This window comes from Oenanthe melanoleuca, chromosome 13 (genome assembly GCF_029582105.1).
Source record: "Oenanthe melanoleuca isolate GR-GAL-2019-014 chromosome 13, OMel1.0, whole genome shotgun sequence".
Lineage (NCBI taxonomy): Eukaryota > Metazoa > Chordata > Aves > Passeriformes > Muscicapidae > Oenanthe > Oenanthe melanoleuca.
Genome location: NC_079347.1, coordinates 11627982 through 11642286, shown reverse-complemented (window position 1 = coordinate 11642286; position 14305 = coordinate 11627982). Strand labels below are relative to the sequence as shown.

The window sequence follows — 14305 nt, the reverse complement described above, 5'->3', positions numbered from 1 at the left end:
GGCACATGCCTGCTTCCCTCTCTCTGGGTTTCAGAGGGCGCAGCCTCCTTTTATCCTAAATTCCTGTCTGCATGTCATCCTTTCCTCATCAGCTCAGGCACTAGGAAGGTACAGCCTTCCCAAACTTCCTAACACATATCCTCCCTCAGAGTTGTTATTTTACCCCAAAGTTCAGAAACTCAGGCTTGTGCAGACCCATTTGTTTGTTTCAGGAGTCAAACTCTTTGGGTTCTGTAAGAAACATGTGTCTTGAAGTGGGTAGAAGCATTATGAGCTATTTCGAAGCCACCAACGCCCACACCCTCACCCATGGAATCGCTTGGAAAGACATGAGCACACATTCTTCCTATCAGTGCCACGGTCTGTGTGACAAGTTGGTGCTCGGTCACAGATTGGACTCGATATCACAGAGATCTTTTCCAATCTAAGTGAATGTGTGATTCTGAGATGGAGGCCTGCTGAGGGGGAGCAAGCGCCTCCTGGTCTGTGGGGGAACGGCAAGAACCACAAGCAGAACCCGGGGCTGTGGGGCTGTCCGGAGGCCAGGGCCGGCTCCAGAGCCGAGGCCGTGGGGCTGTCCGAGGCCGGGGCTAGCTCCGGAGCCCACAGCTCGCCCCCCCATTTTACCCGCGGCCCGAGGCGGCCGCCGCGAAATGGCGCCGCCGTCACGTGCCCGCCGCCCGCGGCCCGCCCGGCGCCTGCGCTGGGGCGGCGGGGCCGCGGCTCCGCCCTCGCCGAGTCCCGGGCGCTGCGGGCTGAGCGCGGTGCTGGCCCTGCGCTGCCGCTGCCCTGCCGCTGCCCGGCGCCTCGGCCCGGCCTCTGCTGCGAGGGAGCCGCGCACCGGCGGCGGTGAGCGGCGGGGCGGCCGCGGGGAGCGGCCCGTGCGCGGCGGCCGGGGGGGGGGACAGGCCGCGGGGGCGGCCCGGGTTGCGGAGACTGACGGGCTGACCGACAGACAGACAGGCAGATAGACAGACGGACGCACTCCGCGCCTGACTTCAGTTCTCGCTGGGCGCCAAACCTCGTGAGGGGCTCGGTGTGCGGTACCCTGGGTTTGTGCCGTCCCGGCAGCTCTCGCCGAGCTGAGGGAGCGCGCTGCCTGGGAGCTGATTTTGCCATGTGAAGAGCTTATATGGCTTCTTGAAGTCGGATAGGAAGGTTTGAAGAAAACCTGTGGAAGTAACAATTGTTTTTCATTCCTGCCGTAGGCGTGTAGGTGAGCCCTCAAGAGAGCTTTTCTAAAGATCTTTGCAGCTTCAGATGTGTCACTGAGTAAAACGAGGGGTCTTGGGCGTTGGGCACAGGGAGTGGCTTTTTTCTAAAAATAATGCATCAGTAGAAGTCCAAGATCTGAGTTTTACCAGCAAAATAGTACTAAAAGTGGCAATGCATTTGTTTTTCTTCAGTTAAAATTATTGCAAGCATTAGGATGTTCAGCTGAACGTGGTTATTTTTAGAACTCTCAGGGTTTGTCATAAACGTACTAGAAATGTGGTAAAACCCTAGAGTCAGAGGCACAGTTTGGAGAAAAATGAGGACTGATTAAAAATAAATAATCCTCTTCAGAAGCAAAAATGCCACCCATTAAAAACCTGGATAAAGAAAAAGCTTAATCTCTGAGCTCATCATCCTCAAGGACTAGATCTCCTGAGACTTAGGTTTCAAATGTGGTTTTTACCCATGTTTTGCACCATACTCAGTGCTTGCATTTGTGCTGCAGCAGTTGTGCAGGGCTGCCTGCCTTGTTCCCCAGACAGACTCTGAATTCGAGTTCTTTAACGTGGTGAAGGGGTGGCCTCGGGTGCTGAACTGCGATTTCTTTAAAGACACTGTGATTAATGGGACCGGTATTTCAGCCGTGTAAGGCAGGTCCGTAAACATTAATTTCCAGGTGTGTTAGAAAGTTAAAGCTTAATTACCAAGATGCCTGCTTTATCCCAGAATGTTTCCAAGCTTGGTTATTTGGAAGGGTTTTTATTTCTCAGGAACTCAAATTTTTGCTGCATTTGTGTTTGGTTGCTACTGTTTCTACTAGAAGCCTGATGTTATGGTGTTTTACTAATTCCTGTTGCATCCCGGTGTTGAGAACTGGAAGGGAAATCTAGAAATCAGAGGAAGAGTTACTTCTTTGTGGCTTGAATCTGTGATATATTTGGTTTCAGTAATAAAACCTTTTTTTGAACTGATGTTGCAGGCTGGGAAGTAGTGACCAGCTACTGAAGGCTTGTTTAACAGAGTCACCACTGTCCAGTTTTCAAATCCCCCACCAAGCCCCTATGCCATGGGAGAGGTTTTAACATCTTAATTTTAGCAGAAGTTTACAGCTCTGTTGGCAGGATAAGTTGCAGAAGCAGTTAATTAACTTGGTTTTTTCTGAATCCTGTTGTCTTTAGTGGATTTGAGGTAGTTTGAGTAGGATAACGTGCAGCTGTCAAAATACTTGATGACAGGTAGGGCTGTATGGGGGACGAGCACCAATTTTTGATACTTTGCTTTAGACATGAGGGTATAAATAGATTTGGTGAACCTCAGCAGTTATCAAAGTGTTTAATTTCAATAACTGCTTTGCTGCTGTTTATCTTTGATAATCATTTGAGTAACTACCTTAGATAACAATTTACTGTTGTTTGCGTAACAAGCTTGTATTTGATTGCATCTCTGATAACAATATTTTATTATATACATTTCTGCTTACATAAGGGAACATGATTTACATTACTTTGGATGGTTCTTGTGGCCTTAGACACTCAGGTGTACATTAGATGTACACCTGATTATATTTTTATTACTAAGAGTCACTTTCATTAATTTTTTTTTCTTTAATGTATTATATAAAATTCTGCTAGTTCTTAAGTGCAATCCTTCTCTACTGGGGGGTCTTGGGACAGGTCCTTTCAAGAGAAGCTCTTTTCCCCAGGGGTACTCTTGGTTATTTGGCTATTACAGGTAACCAGTCCCATCTCTGTGAAATTCAGAAGCCTGCTGAGCATGGTAGGTAGTCTTTATTGGCTACCTATATTTGATACAATTATTACTACAGAAGGATGTGACTTAATTTTTGGATGTCGATTTACTGTGAGGAATTACTTTTGCCTGTGGCCGCATGAGGAGTGTTGGGAAGAATACTGAAATCCTGAGCTCAGAACAGGTGGAAGGATGTGCATCCCCCATGATGGGGCATGTAAAAGCAAAGTAAAGCTTATCACAACGAAGATTTCAGGTTTTTGTTGTGTTTTGGTAAATTAAGTTTTTTCATGATGTTTCTGGGGGTAAAGCTTTGCGTGATTACATGTGATGGAAGACTCTGAACCACAAACTTACCTGTAGCGTCATATTAAAAGAAAATAATGTAGAGGGAGGCAAGGGACTTTTAATCTGAACCCCTTGATGCAGTGGCTTGTGATGCACCTGCCCAGGTGGCCCAGGCTGTCACCTGGACTCTGGCAGCTTGTAAACAGGGAGGTGGCTGCGGGCTGGGAGCAGCTCCTGCCGTGTGACTGCAGCCAGGCCTGGGCAGGTGCTGGCGAGGGTGTGCACGTTTGTGGTAGGGAGCTGAGCCATGTGGCCTCTGTGTGTTCATCAGGCCATTACACAGCCTTGCCATAGAAGGGAAGAAGCCAGGAAAAAACATTTGAGTGGGTTTTTTTACCTGTTTTTCAGACTCTTAGATTATTTTAGCAGCTACAGTGTTGTTTACCAAGATTCACTAGCGTGGTAATGATAATGCAAATACTGAATAACTTGCTGTTTACATTGTACTGTTGACCAATAAATGTAAATGCAGTTGCAACATTTGTTTCCCATCACTTTTATTCTTAATCTGACCTCATGTTTCTCTGTGACAATATTTGCATTGTGGGATAAGGTACCTTGTATTAAGATAACCCCCCCCAAGCTCCTTTACAAAAGTAAGAAAATTTATAAATTGATGTCAACATATTTCCCCATCATTTTTGCATTGGGTGTAATGTGAAGATTTTTATTTTCAAAACTAACACGGGTTTTTGTGGCTTTTTATTTGGACAGGAGGGGAAAGCAGACAGATGCATGTGAGTGCCCCATGGCTGCAGCTGCCTCAGTTCACTCGTTTATTGCCTATTGTAACTTGGAAGCATTCTTCAGGTAAGAAAGTTGCTTCAAAATATGTGGTTTGTAAACTTAATACACTTCTCTGTTGAGTCTTTAAATTGCATCTCAGTGTTTTGTGCTCTCAGTTATAATGGTTTTTCAGCATGCTGTTTATATGTGGCATTATAAACCTTTTATTTGTTAGACACTGACAGTACTTAGGAAAAGGAATTCTATGTGCTGTACAGACTCTGCTCACTTCACGAGGGAGATAACATGTGATACTTGTAGACTGTGCAATGCAAGGCCACCATAAATGACAGATTTCTTCAGGTGCCACCCACAAACAGAATTACTAATGAATATCAGCTTTCTCTTTGTAGACAAGCATGACTACTTAGCTCTAAATTTTCTGGTGTGTGAGCTGAGCAACAGCATTACTTCCACAGATTGCAGTACTTGAGTTTGATTTTGTTTGGAAGATGGGGGCTATTTCTCATGTCTTCATAAATAATCTGTACTACACCGTCGTTAAGCTTGGCATCCATAAAGATGATACTAACTGGGTAGTTCTTCCAAAAATTATGATATGACCTGGGAGAATCTAAAGTCTTGTCCCATTTTTAAAGAAAAATAGAGACGTTCAGCATTGTAAGGTTCTAAAGATGTTATTACTGGTTGAACACAATACCTGGTAAATATCTTCTGTTTCTAAAGCCTGTCATGATTTAGTGAGGTGGGTGTTGCTATTCCTGTAGCTTTCCATTAAAGCATCTTCAGATAATGTAAGTTTGATAACTTGATGTGGGGGATGTGGGTCTATTTTCTCATAGTGCACCAAGATTCTCTGTCATACTAATACACAGGGTAGTTTTCTTCATTAGTATGTGAGAGGATATTTGCACATTATTGATATCTTTTTTCCAGATACAGTTTAATTAACCAAAATAGTTTGTTTACTGTCAAGATTATCATGGTGCAGTAAGCATAATTTTGGAGTAAAAGTGAGTAAAGTGTAAAGCCAGGAGTCTTTAAATGTCGAAGTATTAGAGGTCCTGTCTTTAAGTATAACTTTTGATTCACATGGTTTTGGTGTAGAGTAGGCTGAAAAAAGAACCAAGGTTTGTAGTTTTCTTTAGATAATACTCAAGAATTCAGAGGTGTATCTGTGTTGCAAAAGAGTGTTCATGTGACTGAAACTGTAGATAATGCAAAAGCTATTTTTTGAATTACACCTTCCCATTAATTAAATGGTATTTTTCAGATAATGTTTAGTAAAACAAATTTGCTTGTTACATTCTGTGGCTCTGTTTCCACATCTGCCCTACAGAGCAGTGGCTACTATTTGTCTCAATCTTTGTTCCAGAATTGATGATAGTGCTTCCAATGGGTTTTTCTTTGGTTTGTGGCTTCACAGGTCAGTTCATCTTCTGGGACCCATCCCTGCCTTCTGGTTAAGGAATCCATGCACACATACGGGATGACTCAACACTGGGATGGATGTTCAGATACCAGAAAGGTGCTGGTAACTTGACAGGAATCTCCACATTCTTTGGAGGTAGGGCTATGTCTGTGTGTGTGTGTGTGTGTGTGTGTGTGTGTGTGTGTGTGTGTGTGTGTAAACCTCTCATTTGAATGCTACCTGGGTTGTATCATATGGGATTGTAACTTAGCCAATTTCTGTTGTGCATTAAAATAGCTACTGTTCATAAAGTATTCAGAATGAAATAAAGATTCTTATTTTTGCATTAAATATTGGGACTTCATGTTTGTTTAGCAGTTTCTAAAGGCTATAGCAACAAGAACAAGTTCTGGCCAAATTCCAGCAGGCAGAGCATAGATGCTGTGTACACCAGCAATACCTTGATGCATCTCTTCCTACATCTGGAGTGCTGTTTCTGGTCTGTAGCTTGACCTGTGGTTTAAGGAAATGCCCTTTCTGGTTGTTCTCAATTGTCAGAGCTTTTTTGTGGAAGCCAAATCAGCACACATGGAGTTCAAGTAAGTTTCAAATAAGATAGGAGAAATTTCCATTTTTATCAGACACCTGTCTTTAACTAAGATGTTGCAGATCTGCATGAGAGTAGCAATAGCAAGGAGAAGCTTCTCAAACAAATGCATTTGTTCAATTTCTTTTTTTGTTCTGGACTTTTGTTTTAGGAATGTAATTCCTCTCAAGTAGGGAGGAAGAAAAACAAGCAACAGGTATATTGGACTCAAAAGGTATTTAGCCTTTGCTAAATTTAGCAAGGCTATGAGCAACTGGTAGATAGAGTTTTGTAATGGTTAATTACTACATCCACACTTAATGGTTTGGAATGCCCATTTGTTGTTTGACTTAAAGTAGTCTAAAGTCATAAAACATGGTTGTGTGGATGATAACTTGATGGTCTAATAGCAAAATGTTTATTCATGCTGAGCCTGCATCTTCATTACATTAGTAACACTATTAATGTAAGCCGTGTGTCTACTCAGGGAAGAAAAACTATCATTTAATGTAATTTAAAGAGTGTTGCTGGCTTATCCTGCTGCATATATTGCTGATTCCAGTCACTAATGGAAATTTAAATAGACTGGGTGAATATGTATAACAACTGCTAAAATAAATTCCTTGGTGATTGAGATAATTTGTCAGGAAGTCAAGCAGTAGTGAAGCTGATCATATGAACAGCCCTTAATAAATTGGCTACATTGTTTTTTCCAGCTTCTCAAAGAATGCACATGCTTTCTTTTCATAAAAATGAGTTTGTCTGACACTCATGAGCCAAACAGATCAGGTTTTATAGATTGGGGAAAATGACAGGTAAATTTTTCTGGTTTTAATTTTTTTTTATTTCCTTTCCCCCTCCCCCCCCATAATGAAGATACTATGGAAAATTTTCAATCCAGAAAAAGCAAGCTGTCAGGGTTGCCATGGGAGTTTGTTCAGTAAAAATAGATAATTTGCACTGTTCTTTCCTGAAAAATGCATGGTTGCTTTGAAAATACTCACTTCACACAGGCCAGGAAGAGAGAAGGTCTGGATGAACATCTGTTTAGTGGGACATTTGAGAAGGGGCCTCAACCTGTACTAAAATGAAGTGGCAAAGGCAGTTGTTGAAAATCGGCTGAACAACAGAATTCAGTCTAGAAGATTGCACTGCTTCAGCCTGTAAAAGTGGAGCTTTTTTCTTATGCTGCTCTTCTGAGCTCTGGCTCGTGAGGCCAACATCCCTTGCTGAAATAGATCCATGCAGTTTGTTGATTTCCGGTGTCACTGTCCTTTTCCTGCTGAAAAACTGCATGTGAACCCCACTTATTTTGTCCTGCTTGGATAAGTGGCCTCTGAAGTTTTTTATCGTTAGTTGTACACTTTTCTCTGCTTGGCATTATTTGGGAAAAAAGAACAAACTGGGGAAGGTGGGCAAAGCTTTTCAATCTGACCCTTCTGTTCCAGGTTTATCTTTGTTTTAAAAAGGAGTTTATTAATTAAGTTTTTTAGTTGATACTCCTTTTTAGAGATCATGAGTAGATTCCATAGTTTGTCAACTGAGTTTAAATTTAAACAATCAATTTTGTATGTCTGAATTAAATTGCTGTTAATTATTTCTTGTTCCCTACAAAATGCTTTATGTAAAATGAAATACTACTACGTACCAAGCTACACTTGGTAAATTAACAAGTTCAAGTTCTCTAGATTCAATCAATGTTGTGCAAAATAAAAGTACAGAGAGAGAAGATCCTTGCCAACATCTCTGCACTGGATATTGACATAAGGATATGCTTCTTTTCAAAATAACATGCTATATTTTCATTTTATTAACTTGTTATATCTCACTGTTTCCCCTGCCCTTTTCCCCTTCCTCCACTAATCCTTTGTGTTTTTCTAGAGACCTGTTGTGTGTGAGACGTTTCAGGAACCTGTACAGTTTGAATACGTCGGATTGTTACATTCTGAAACTTTCGTGATGAAGAGAGCTGGGCAGAAGGTGGTGGCTGGAACTGAAGCTCCTGGAGCATCACAGACAAGCAAAAAACAGAGAACTAGTTTATATGGCTCAGAGCTTAGGGAATCTGACCCATGCACCTCGATGGACTGGGGCAGCCTTCCACACCACGTGATTCTGCGTGTGTTTCAGTTCCTGACTTTAGTGGATCGAGCCAGGGCATCTTCTGTTTGTCGAAGGTGGAATGAAGTTTTTCACATCCCAGATCTCTGGAGGAGATTTGAATTTGAACTTAGCCAGCCAGCCACTTCTTATTTAAAGTCTACGCATCCTGATCTCATTCAGCAGATTATCAAGAGGCACGCTGACCATCTGCAGTACGTCAGTTTCAAGGTAAGCTGTGGATGAGCAGAGGGTCAGTGCCACGTCACTGAGCACGAGGGATGCAGCTGCTCTGTGTCAGCTGCCTTAAGAGTGTGCCTGACAAGTCTTACCTTTAAAAATGCAACTACTGCAGCTTTTTATTTCCACATGTGCAGACAGTTCATCCAATTTTCTACACTCTAACCTCTGCAGAGTAAAAAGCAGTAAATATCTGCGAAACAGGTGTAGGTGAGGCAAAATAAGAGATTTGTTCATGCCTATGAATTTTGAATCAGTTCATTATTTAAAATGCAAAGGTGTTGTTGATGTAGATAAAATGGATTAGTTTGCTGGAGCAAAGACTTTGTCAAATCTTTTTTGGGCTCTAAAAATTGACATTTTGAAAAAATGCATGCATATCACTTTGTTTCGTAGCACCATTACTGTTACAGTATTGCAGTTACTTGAGGTTATTTGAAGACAAGGCTGAGATTAAGATATGTGTTCGTACTAGAATTACCCAGCAATCACATTCAGGAAAATTTTCTAGTAGCAGTTTCCCTGAACTCTTTCTGGTCTCGAAATTTCCTGTTAGTGTTGCAGTTTATGCCTCTGATGATTGTAGTCTGGAGCAGTACAGCTGAGTAGATGTGGAACCTGCAGTCTTGGGTATCCATGGTGCTGTTTTCTTAATAATACTGCAGAATGACTTCGCTATTTTTAAATTGCTTTTATAGGTTGATAGTAGTACTGAGTCAGCAGAAGCAGCCTGTGACATCCTTTCTCAGTTGGTGAACTGTTCTATCAAGACACTGGGTTTGATCTCTACAGCAAAACCAAGCTTCATGAATGTCTCTAAGGTAAGGTTATATGAACTGAAACTAGCATATTATAATTCACTCTTAAACCACTTTAGCTTTCTTTATGTTCTGTTCTTCAGTTGATGGTAATTTCTATGAAACAGTCTCTAGTAACTTGGAAGTAACAGAAGAGTTACTTTCTGGAAAATAAAGGCCATTTGTTTTTTTCTGCAGAAAAACTCCAGATACTTCAGGCTCATCACTGTGGCCAGTTATCCCTGTACTTACCAATGTGTTACAGTGAAAGGAAAAATCAGAGTAGATAAATAATGATTGTAAGGTTAATTTCATCACATGCAGCATCATGTTTTTAGACAAAGATCCCCTCTGTTTAAGTTGAAATATTCCTTTGTTACCTGATAATAGGGATCCATGGGAAGTGTTAATTTTGTACTTTCTGTATGTGTAGAACGTGAGGTTAATGCACTGAAGTTTTACCCATCTTTTCATAAGATTTTTTTCCCCCTCTTGCATTTTGTCCAAATAGGCTCATTTTGCATCAGCACTGACAGTAGTTTTTGTGAACTCCAAGTCATTATCATCAATCAAGATAGATGACACACCCCTTGATGATCCTTCCTTGAAGGTTCTTGTTGCTAACAACAGTGATACTCTAAAACTGCTAAAAATGAGCAGCTGTCCTCATGTTTCACCTGCTGGTGAGTACTGAATGTATGTGAAAAGTGGAGTCATAAAGAATCATAATTGACTTGGGTTTGGACAGTTGGAAGGTGAAGAAGGAGGTGATTGTTATTGAGTGGGTTGGGCTGATGAAGGTGGGGGTGCTACTCATGTGACTCCATCTTCTGGAATCCAAGGGATTTTTTATTCATTCTGTCCAGCTGCTTTGCTGCCTCTGGTGATAGGCTTTAAGGAGGAAAAGCTTCAAAATTAGTGCAAGTCCTTCACACATGTTCAAAGAATGGGATGTTCACTGCTTTAGTATGTGAGGATAACCAAATGGATGCTCCTTAATGTGTGCAGATTTGTAAACTTAACTAGTCAGTGTTCTGAGGGAACACCACAGAATCCCTGATCCGTGAATCAGCTACCACTTGGTGGGATAAAGGAGATCATAACAGTTGTCAGTAATTGTTTTGCAAGGTGCTGTGTGTACAGATTTCAGAAACCTGTGGTGTAAGACTCCTAGTGTTTCCAGAGTGCCCTCATGTGTCCAGATGTGGGACTGGTAACTTCCTCATTGGTTGGTGAAGAACTCACTCCCTTCAAAATATGGCCTGGCTGAAAGTTCAGAGGGCTTCAGGAGCCGTTCTCACTTGCCTTTCTCCTGAGACCTTAGTGCTGGAGAAAGGGAGTCTGGGTATGGTCTATTAGTGTGTTCTTTTCTGGAGCCCACAAAAGGTGGTTAAACCGTGTACTTCATATTCCAGCAGATTAGGAGGAGTTAACGTTATTTAGGTCTTAATTCACAGGAGGATGTAGGTGTTAAACTGGATGGTGGTGATTTAAACAGTGGGAAGTTGAAGGAATGAGTTTTAGGGAAGGGAGCAACAGCTGAATCTGGCCTGAATCCATTACTTCTTCAAAGTTGAGGAAATTCTGCATAGGGAGGGGCAAATGCAGATCGAAGATGAATGTGACTTGTGTCTTTTGTTAGTGTTTTAGTGTTTTGAAGTGTTAATGGCCCAAACCCTATAAAAGGTTGTGGATACTTAGAACTTGGGTGTTTCATGGGCTTTGGGTATAAGCATGAAAACTCAAGCCAGCTTTACAGAGAACAGCTCTCCTTATATTCGCTTTTCATGTTAGAGAGTAAATTTTTTTGTTCCTCAGGCATTCTTTGTGTGGCTGATCAGTGTCATGGACTTAAGGAGCTGGCTTTGAACTACTACATACTAAGTGATGAACTGCTGCTGGCTCTGTCAAGTGAAAAACATGTTGATCTCGAGCACCTCCGCATTGACGTCGTGAGTGAAAATCCCGGACAAGTTCAATTTCACACCATTAAAAAGCAGAGCTGGGACGCTCTTGTGAAACACTCCCCCAAAGTCAACATTGTGATGTATTTCTTCTTGTATGAAGATGAATTTGATGCTTTCTTCAGAGAGGAAACCCCTGTTACACACCTGTACTTTGGTCGTGCCGTGAGCAAGGCAATGCTGGGCCGCATTGGCATGAACTGCCCCAGGCTGATCGAGCTGGTTGTGTGCGCCAATGGACTTCAGCCTTTGGATGATGAGCTCATCCAGATTGCTGAGCGCTGTAAGAACTTAACGGCCATGGGGCTGGGGGAGTGTGAAGTCACCTGCAGGGGTTTTATTGAATTTGTAAAGATGTGTGGGGGCAGGCTTACTCAGCTTTCCATAATGGAGGAGGTGCTGATTCCAGATAGTGATTACAGCTTAGATCGGCTTCACTTGGAAGTCTCCAAACACCTTGGAAGAATGTGGTTTCCTGATATGATGCCAACGTGGTAAATTCTCTGTGTGGATAAAATGGTGGAATCGGGGTGTTGCTTTCTATGCAAATAAAAAATTTAAAAATCAAATGTGAAAACTTTCTTCCAGATTTGAGTTTTTCTTCCTTAAGAAAACCTCTGTTAGACTAACAGCAAAGCACTCTATGATAGTAATTGTATATTGAAATAGAAAATAGATTTAGCTGTACTTAATAGTTCTGAAAGTATTTCTGTGGTTTACAGGTGCTTCAAACTTCAGTGAATTTCGGCTTCTCTGAGCTTCAGTGTAAACATTCCATTTACTTTAAAGTGGGTTTGTTTTTTTGTTTTTTTTAATGTCTTTGTTTACTCTTTCTGATCTAGTCGGAAGAGGAATAGAGAAACTATTTTCCCTCAGGAAATCTATCAGTGGAAAGCTGGATAGAGTACAGTATTATTTGTCATGATGTTTTTTTATATAGCTATTTTTTAATCATTCATGTTTTAATTGTATGAGCTTGTATATTAAAATACACTCTTCTGGGTTAATCAGAAATTAGCTTAATTTCATGGCAGTATAATAAAATGTTACTAAGCTTATGCTTACAAAAAACTGTCCAATTTTAAATTGCACTTTAAGTAATTTCTCAAATTACATAAACTAGGAAGTACATTGTACAGTATGTTGTTTTAATCTTATGCGTTAAAATGATGGCAAAGATTTTGTTAAAATTACTGATTTTAAGTTTGGTTCTAGATTGATTATTTGAATGAGTAATAAAGCACTTTGGAAACTGTAAGGGCACTAAGGAATAGCTTTGGATTTGGGCTCGTCTTTGTAATCAAAGACTGATGTCTGAATGCTGTTCCATGCTTTCATTGCTAAGAAGTAAGAAGGATTTCATAAATGTGGCTAGTAAGAGGGAAAGATTAAATGCAGTACAGTTATCTTTGATCCATTTCTATTTAAAATCAAGGATTTAGAGCACTTAAATTTGTCACTTAGAGGCCAAAATGGACTGTACTAATCTCATGTCTCTTACCTCTCTGTATCTTACAGAGCTTTGTGCAAGCCCTGATTTCTAGAGAAAGGCTTGTGGAGGTAATCCTGACATATTTAATTCAGGACTGTTTAATACTTGTTGCTATTAATTGTTTGTTTGAGAAAGGATGTATTATATTTATTTTCTTAAAAGGGGAAGGGCATGGTGAGTTGATGTAAATTAGAGTATGTATTTTTTGTTAATATTTTGCACACTGTAAACATAAATGCATTGTATATAAATTTTTGCTGTTATGATTTTGGTGCCACACTTGTTCCATCTTCCTATTGATAATGAAAAGTCTACAGGAATTTGCTGGTGGTGGTTGTCACTGTTGTGGCTTAACCCTGGCTGTCAGCTGAGTCCCTCCACAGTCAGAGGAATGGGGGAGAGAATTGGAAGGCAAAAGTGAGAAAACTCATGGCTGGATATAAACAATTTGCTAATAAAGCAAGAGCCACACAGGCAGGCAACCCCCAAAAAGGGAATCCATTCACCACTTCCATCAGCCAGGAAGGCAGGGTTCCATCACCCTTAAACCTTGCTCCTCCTTCACCCAGGTTTATATGCAAAGGCTGATGTTGCACAGTATGAATGTCCCTTGGGTCAGCTGGGCTCAGCTGTCCTGTCCATCTCCCAGACTCTGCACCCTCAGCCTCCTGCCTGGTGGGGCAGTACAAGGAGCAGAGCAGGGCTGGGCGCTGTAGGCACTGCTCAGCTGCAGCAAAAACATCCCCATGCTACCAGTGCTGTTTCCAGTACAAATCCACAGCCCATTCTAGCTCCTGTGAAGGAAATTACCTACCCCAGCCAGAGCCAGTGCATTCACAGCAGAGAATAAGTGAGTTTCTTCCCTGCTTCCACAAAACAAAGCTAAAGGGTTAAACCACCCTTTTCTTGGGCACACATGTTCCTAGCTGGAAACCAAGGATTCAAGGTAACACACAGACCTGCCTTTATTGCCTGCTGCACAGGTAAGGAGCATCTCTCTAACTCTGGTTAGTAGGGGCTGTGAGCTGAGCACTTCCATAATCCAGGGGATTAGAATTTAAACACAAAACTCAGATTTTTCCAAACAGTATTTTGTTCAAGATGTGTGGTTTCTTCAACTGGAAATGTAATAAAGTGGTTTAATCCATACACTGATACTAGACTCATCCATCTGTTGCACTGTGTCCTGTTGAGGTTCTCTCTGCCAGAAGCCATGTATGTGACAAACCTTGGGAGAGACTGGAGAATGGCAAATCAGTCATTGTCATTTCATGTTTGAGCATGAAACCTGATTTTTGACATGCAGACCATAAAATGGAGTTTCTGGAAAGTCCTGGAGTCTTCCCTGTCTCTCCAGCCAACAGAACAGTGTTAGTGTATTTATAAACACTGGTGACAGAGTTACAGTTCAGGGGAAAACTCTTAAATGGCTGCTTTGAATAGTGTCCCTCTCTCCGTCCCTGTCACTCAGGCACTGTTTTTGTGAAACCACAAATCATGGAATTGCTAAGGTTGGAAAAGACCTTTAAGGTACTCAAATGCAGCTGTTGAATGTCAGCTTGCTCCAGCTCCAAGCTTCCAGTTAAATAGGCCTGCATTGATGAATGTTGGGATTTTTGATGTGTTCTTTTTTAGAGCATTTGTTCTCCCTGATCT

At 41.5% G+C, this 14305-nt stretch overlaps 1 protein-coding gene across 2 annotated transcripts; it reads left to right on the top strand.

Annotated features, from left to right (window-relative positions):
* Positions 1-696: 696 nt before the first annotated feature.
* LOC130258780 (F-box/LRR-repeat protein 21-like) lies at positions 697-13806 on the top strand. 2 transcript variants are annotated; one of them, XM_056502467.1, is made up of 7 exons: positions 697-849; positions 4027-4122; positions 5486-5626; positions 7938-8387; positions 9095-9217; positions 9705-9876; positions 11012-13806. In XM_056502467.1, exons 4-7 carry the CDS (start codon positions 8016-8018, stop codon positions 11653-11655), a joined length of 1311 nt encoding a protein of 436 aa, XP_056358442.1. In that variant the 5' UTR covers positions 697-849; positions 4027-4122; positions 5486-5626; positions 7938-8015; the 3' UTR covers positions 11656-13806. The 2 variants fall into 2 exon arrangements, with proteins under 2 accessions (XP_056358442.1, XP_056358443.1); XM_056502468.1 differs by lacking the exon at positions 697-849 and adding an exon at positions 930-1216.
* The last annotated feature ends 499 nt before the right edge of the window (positions 13807-14305 follow it).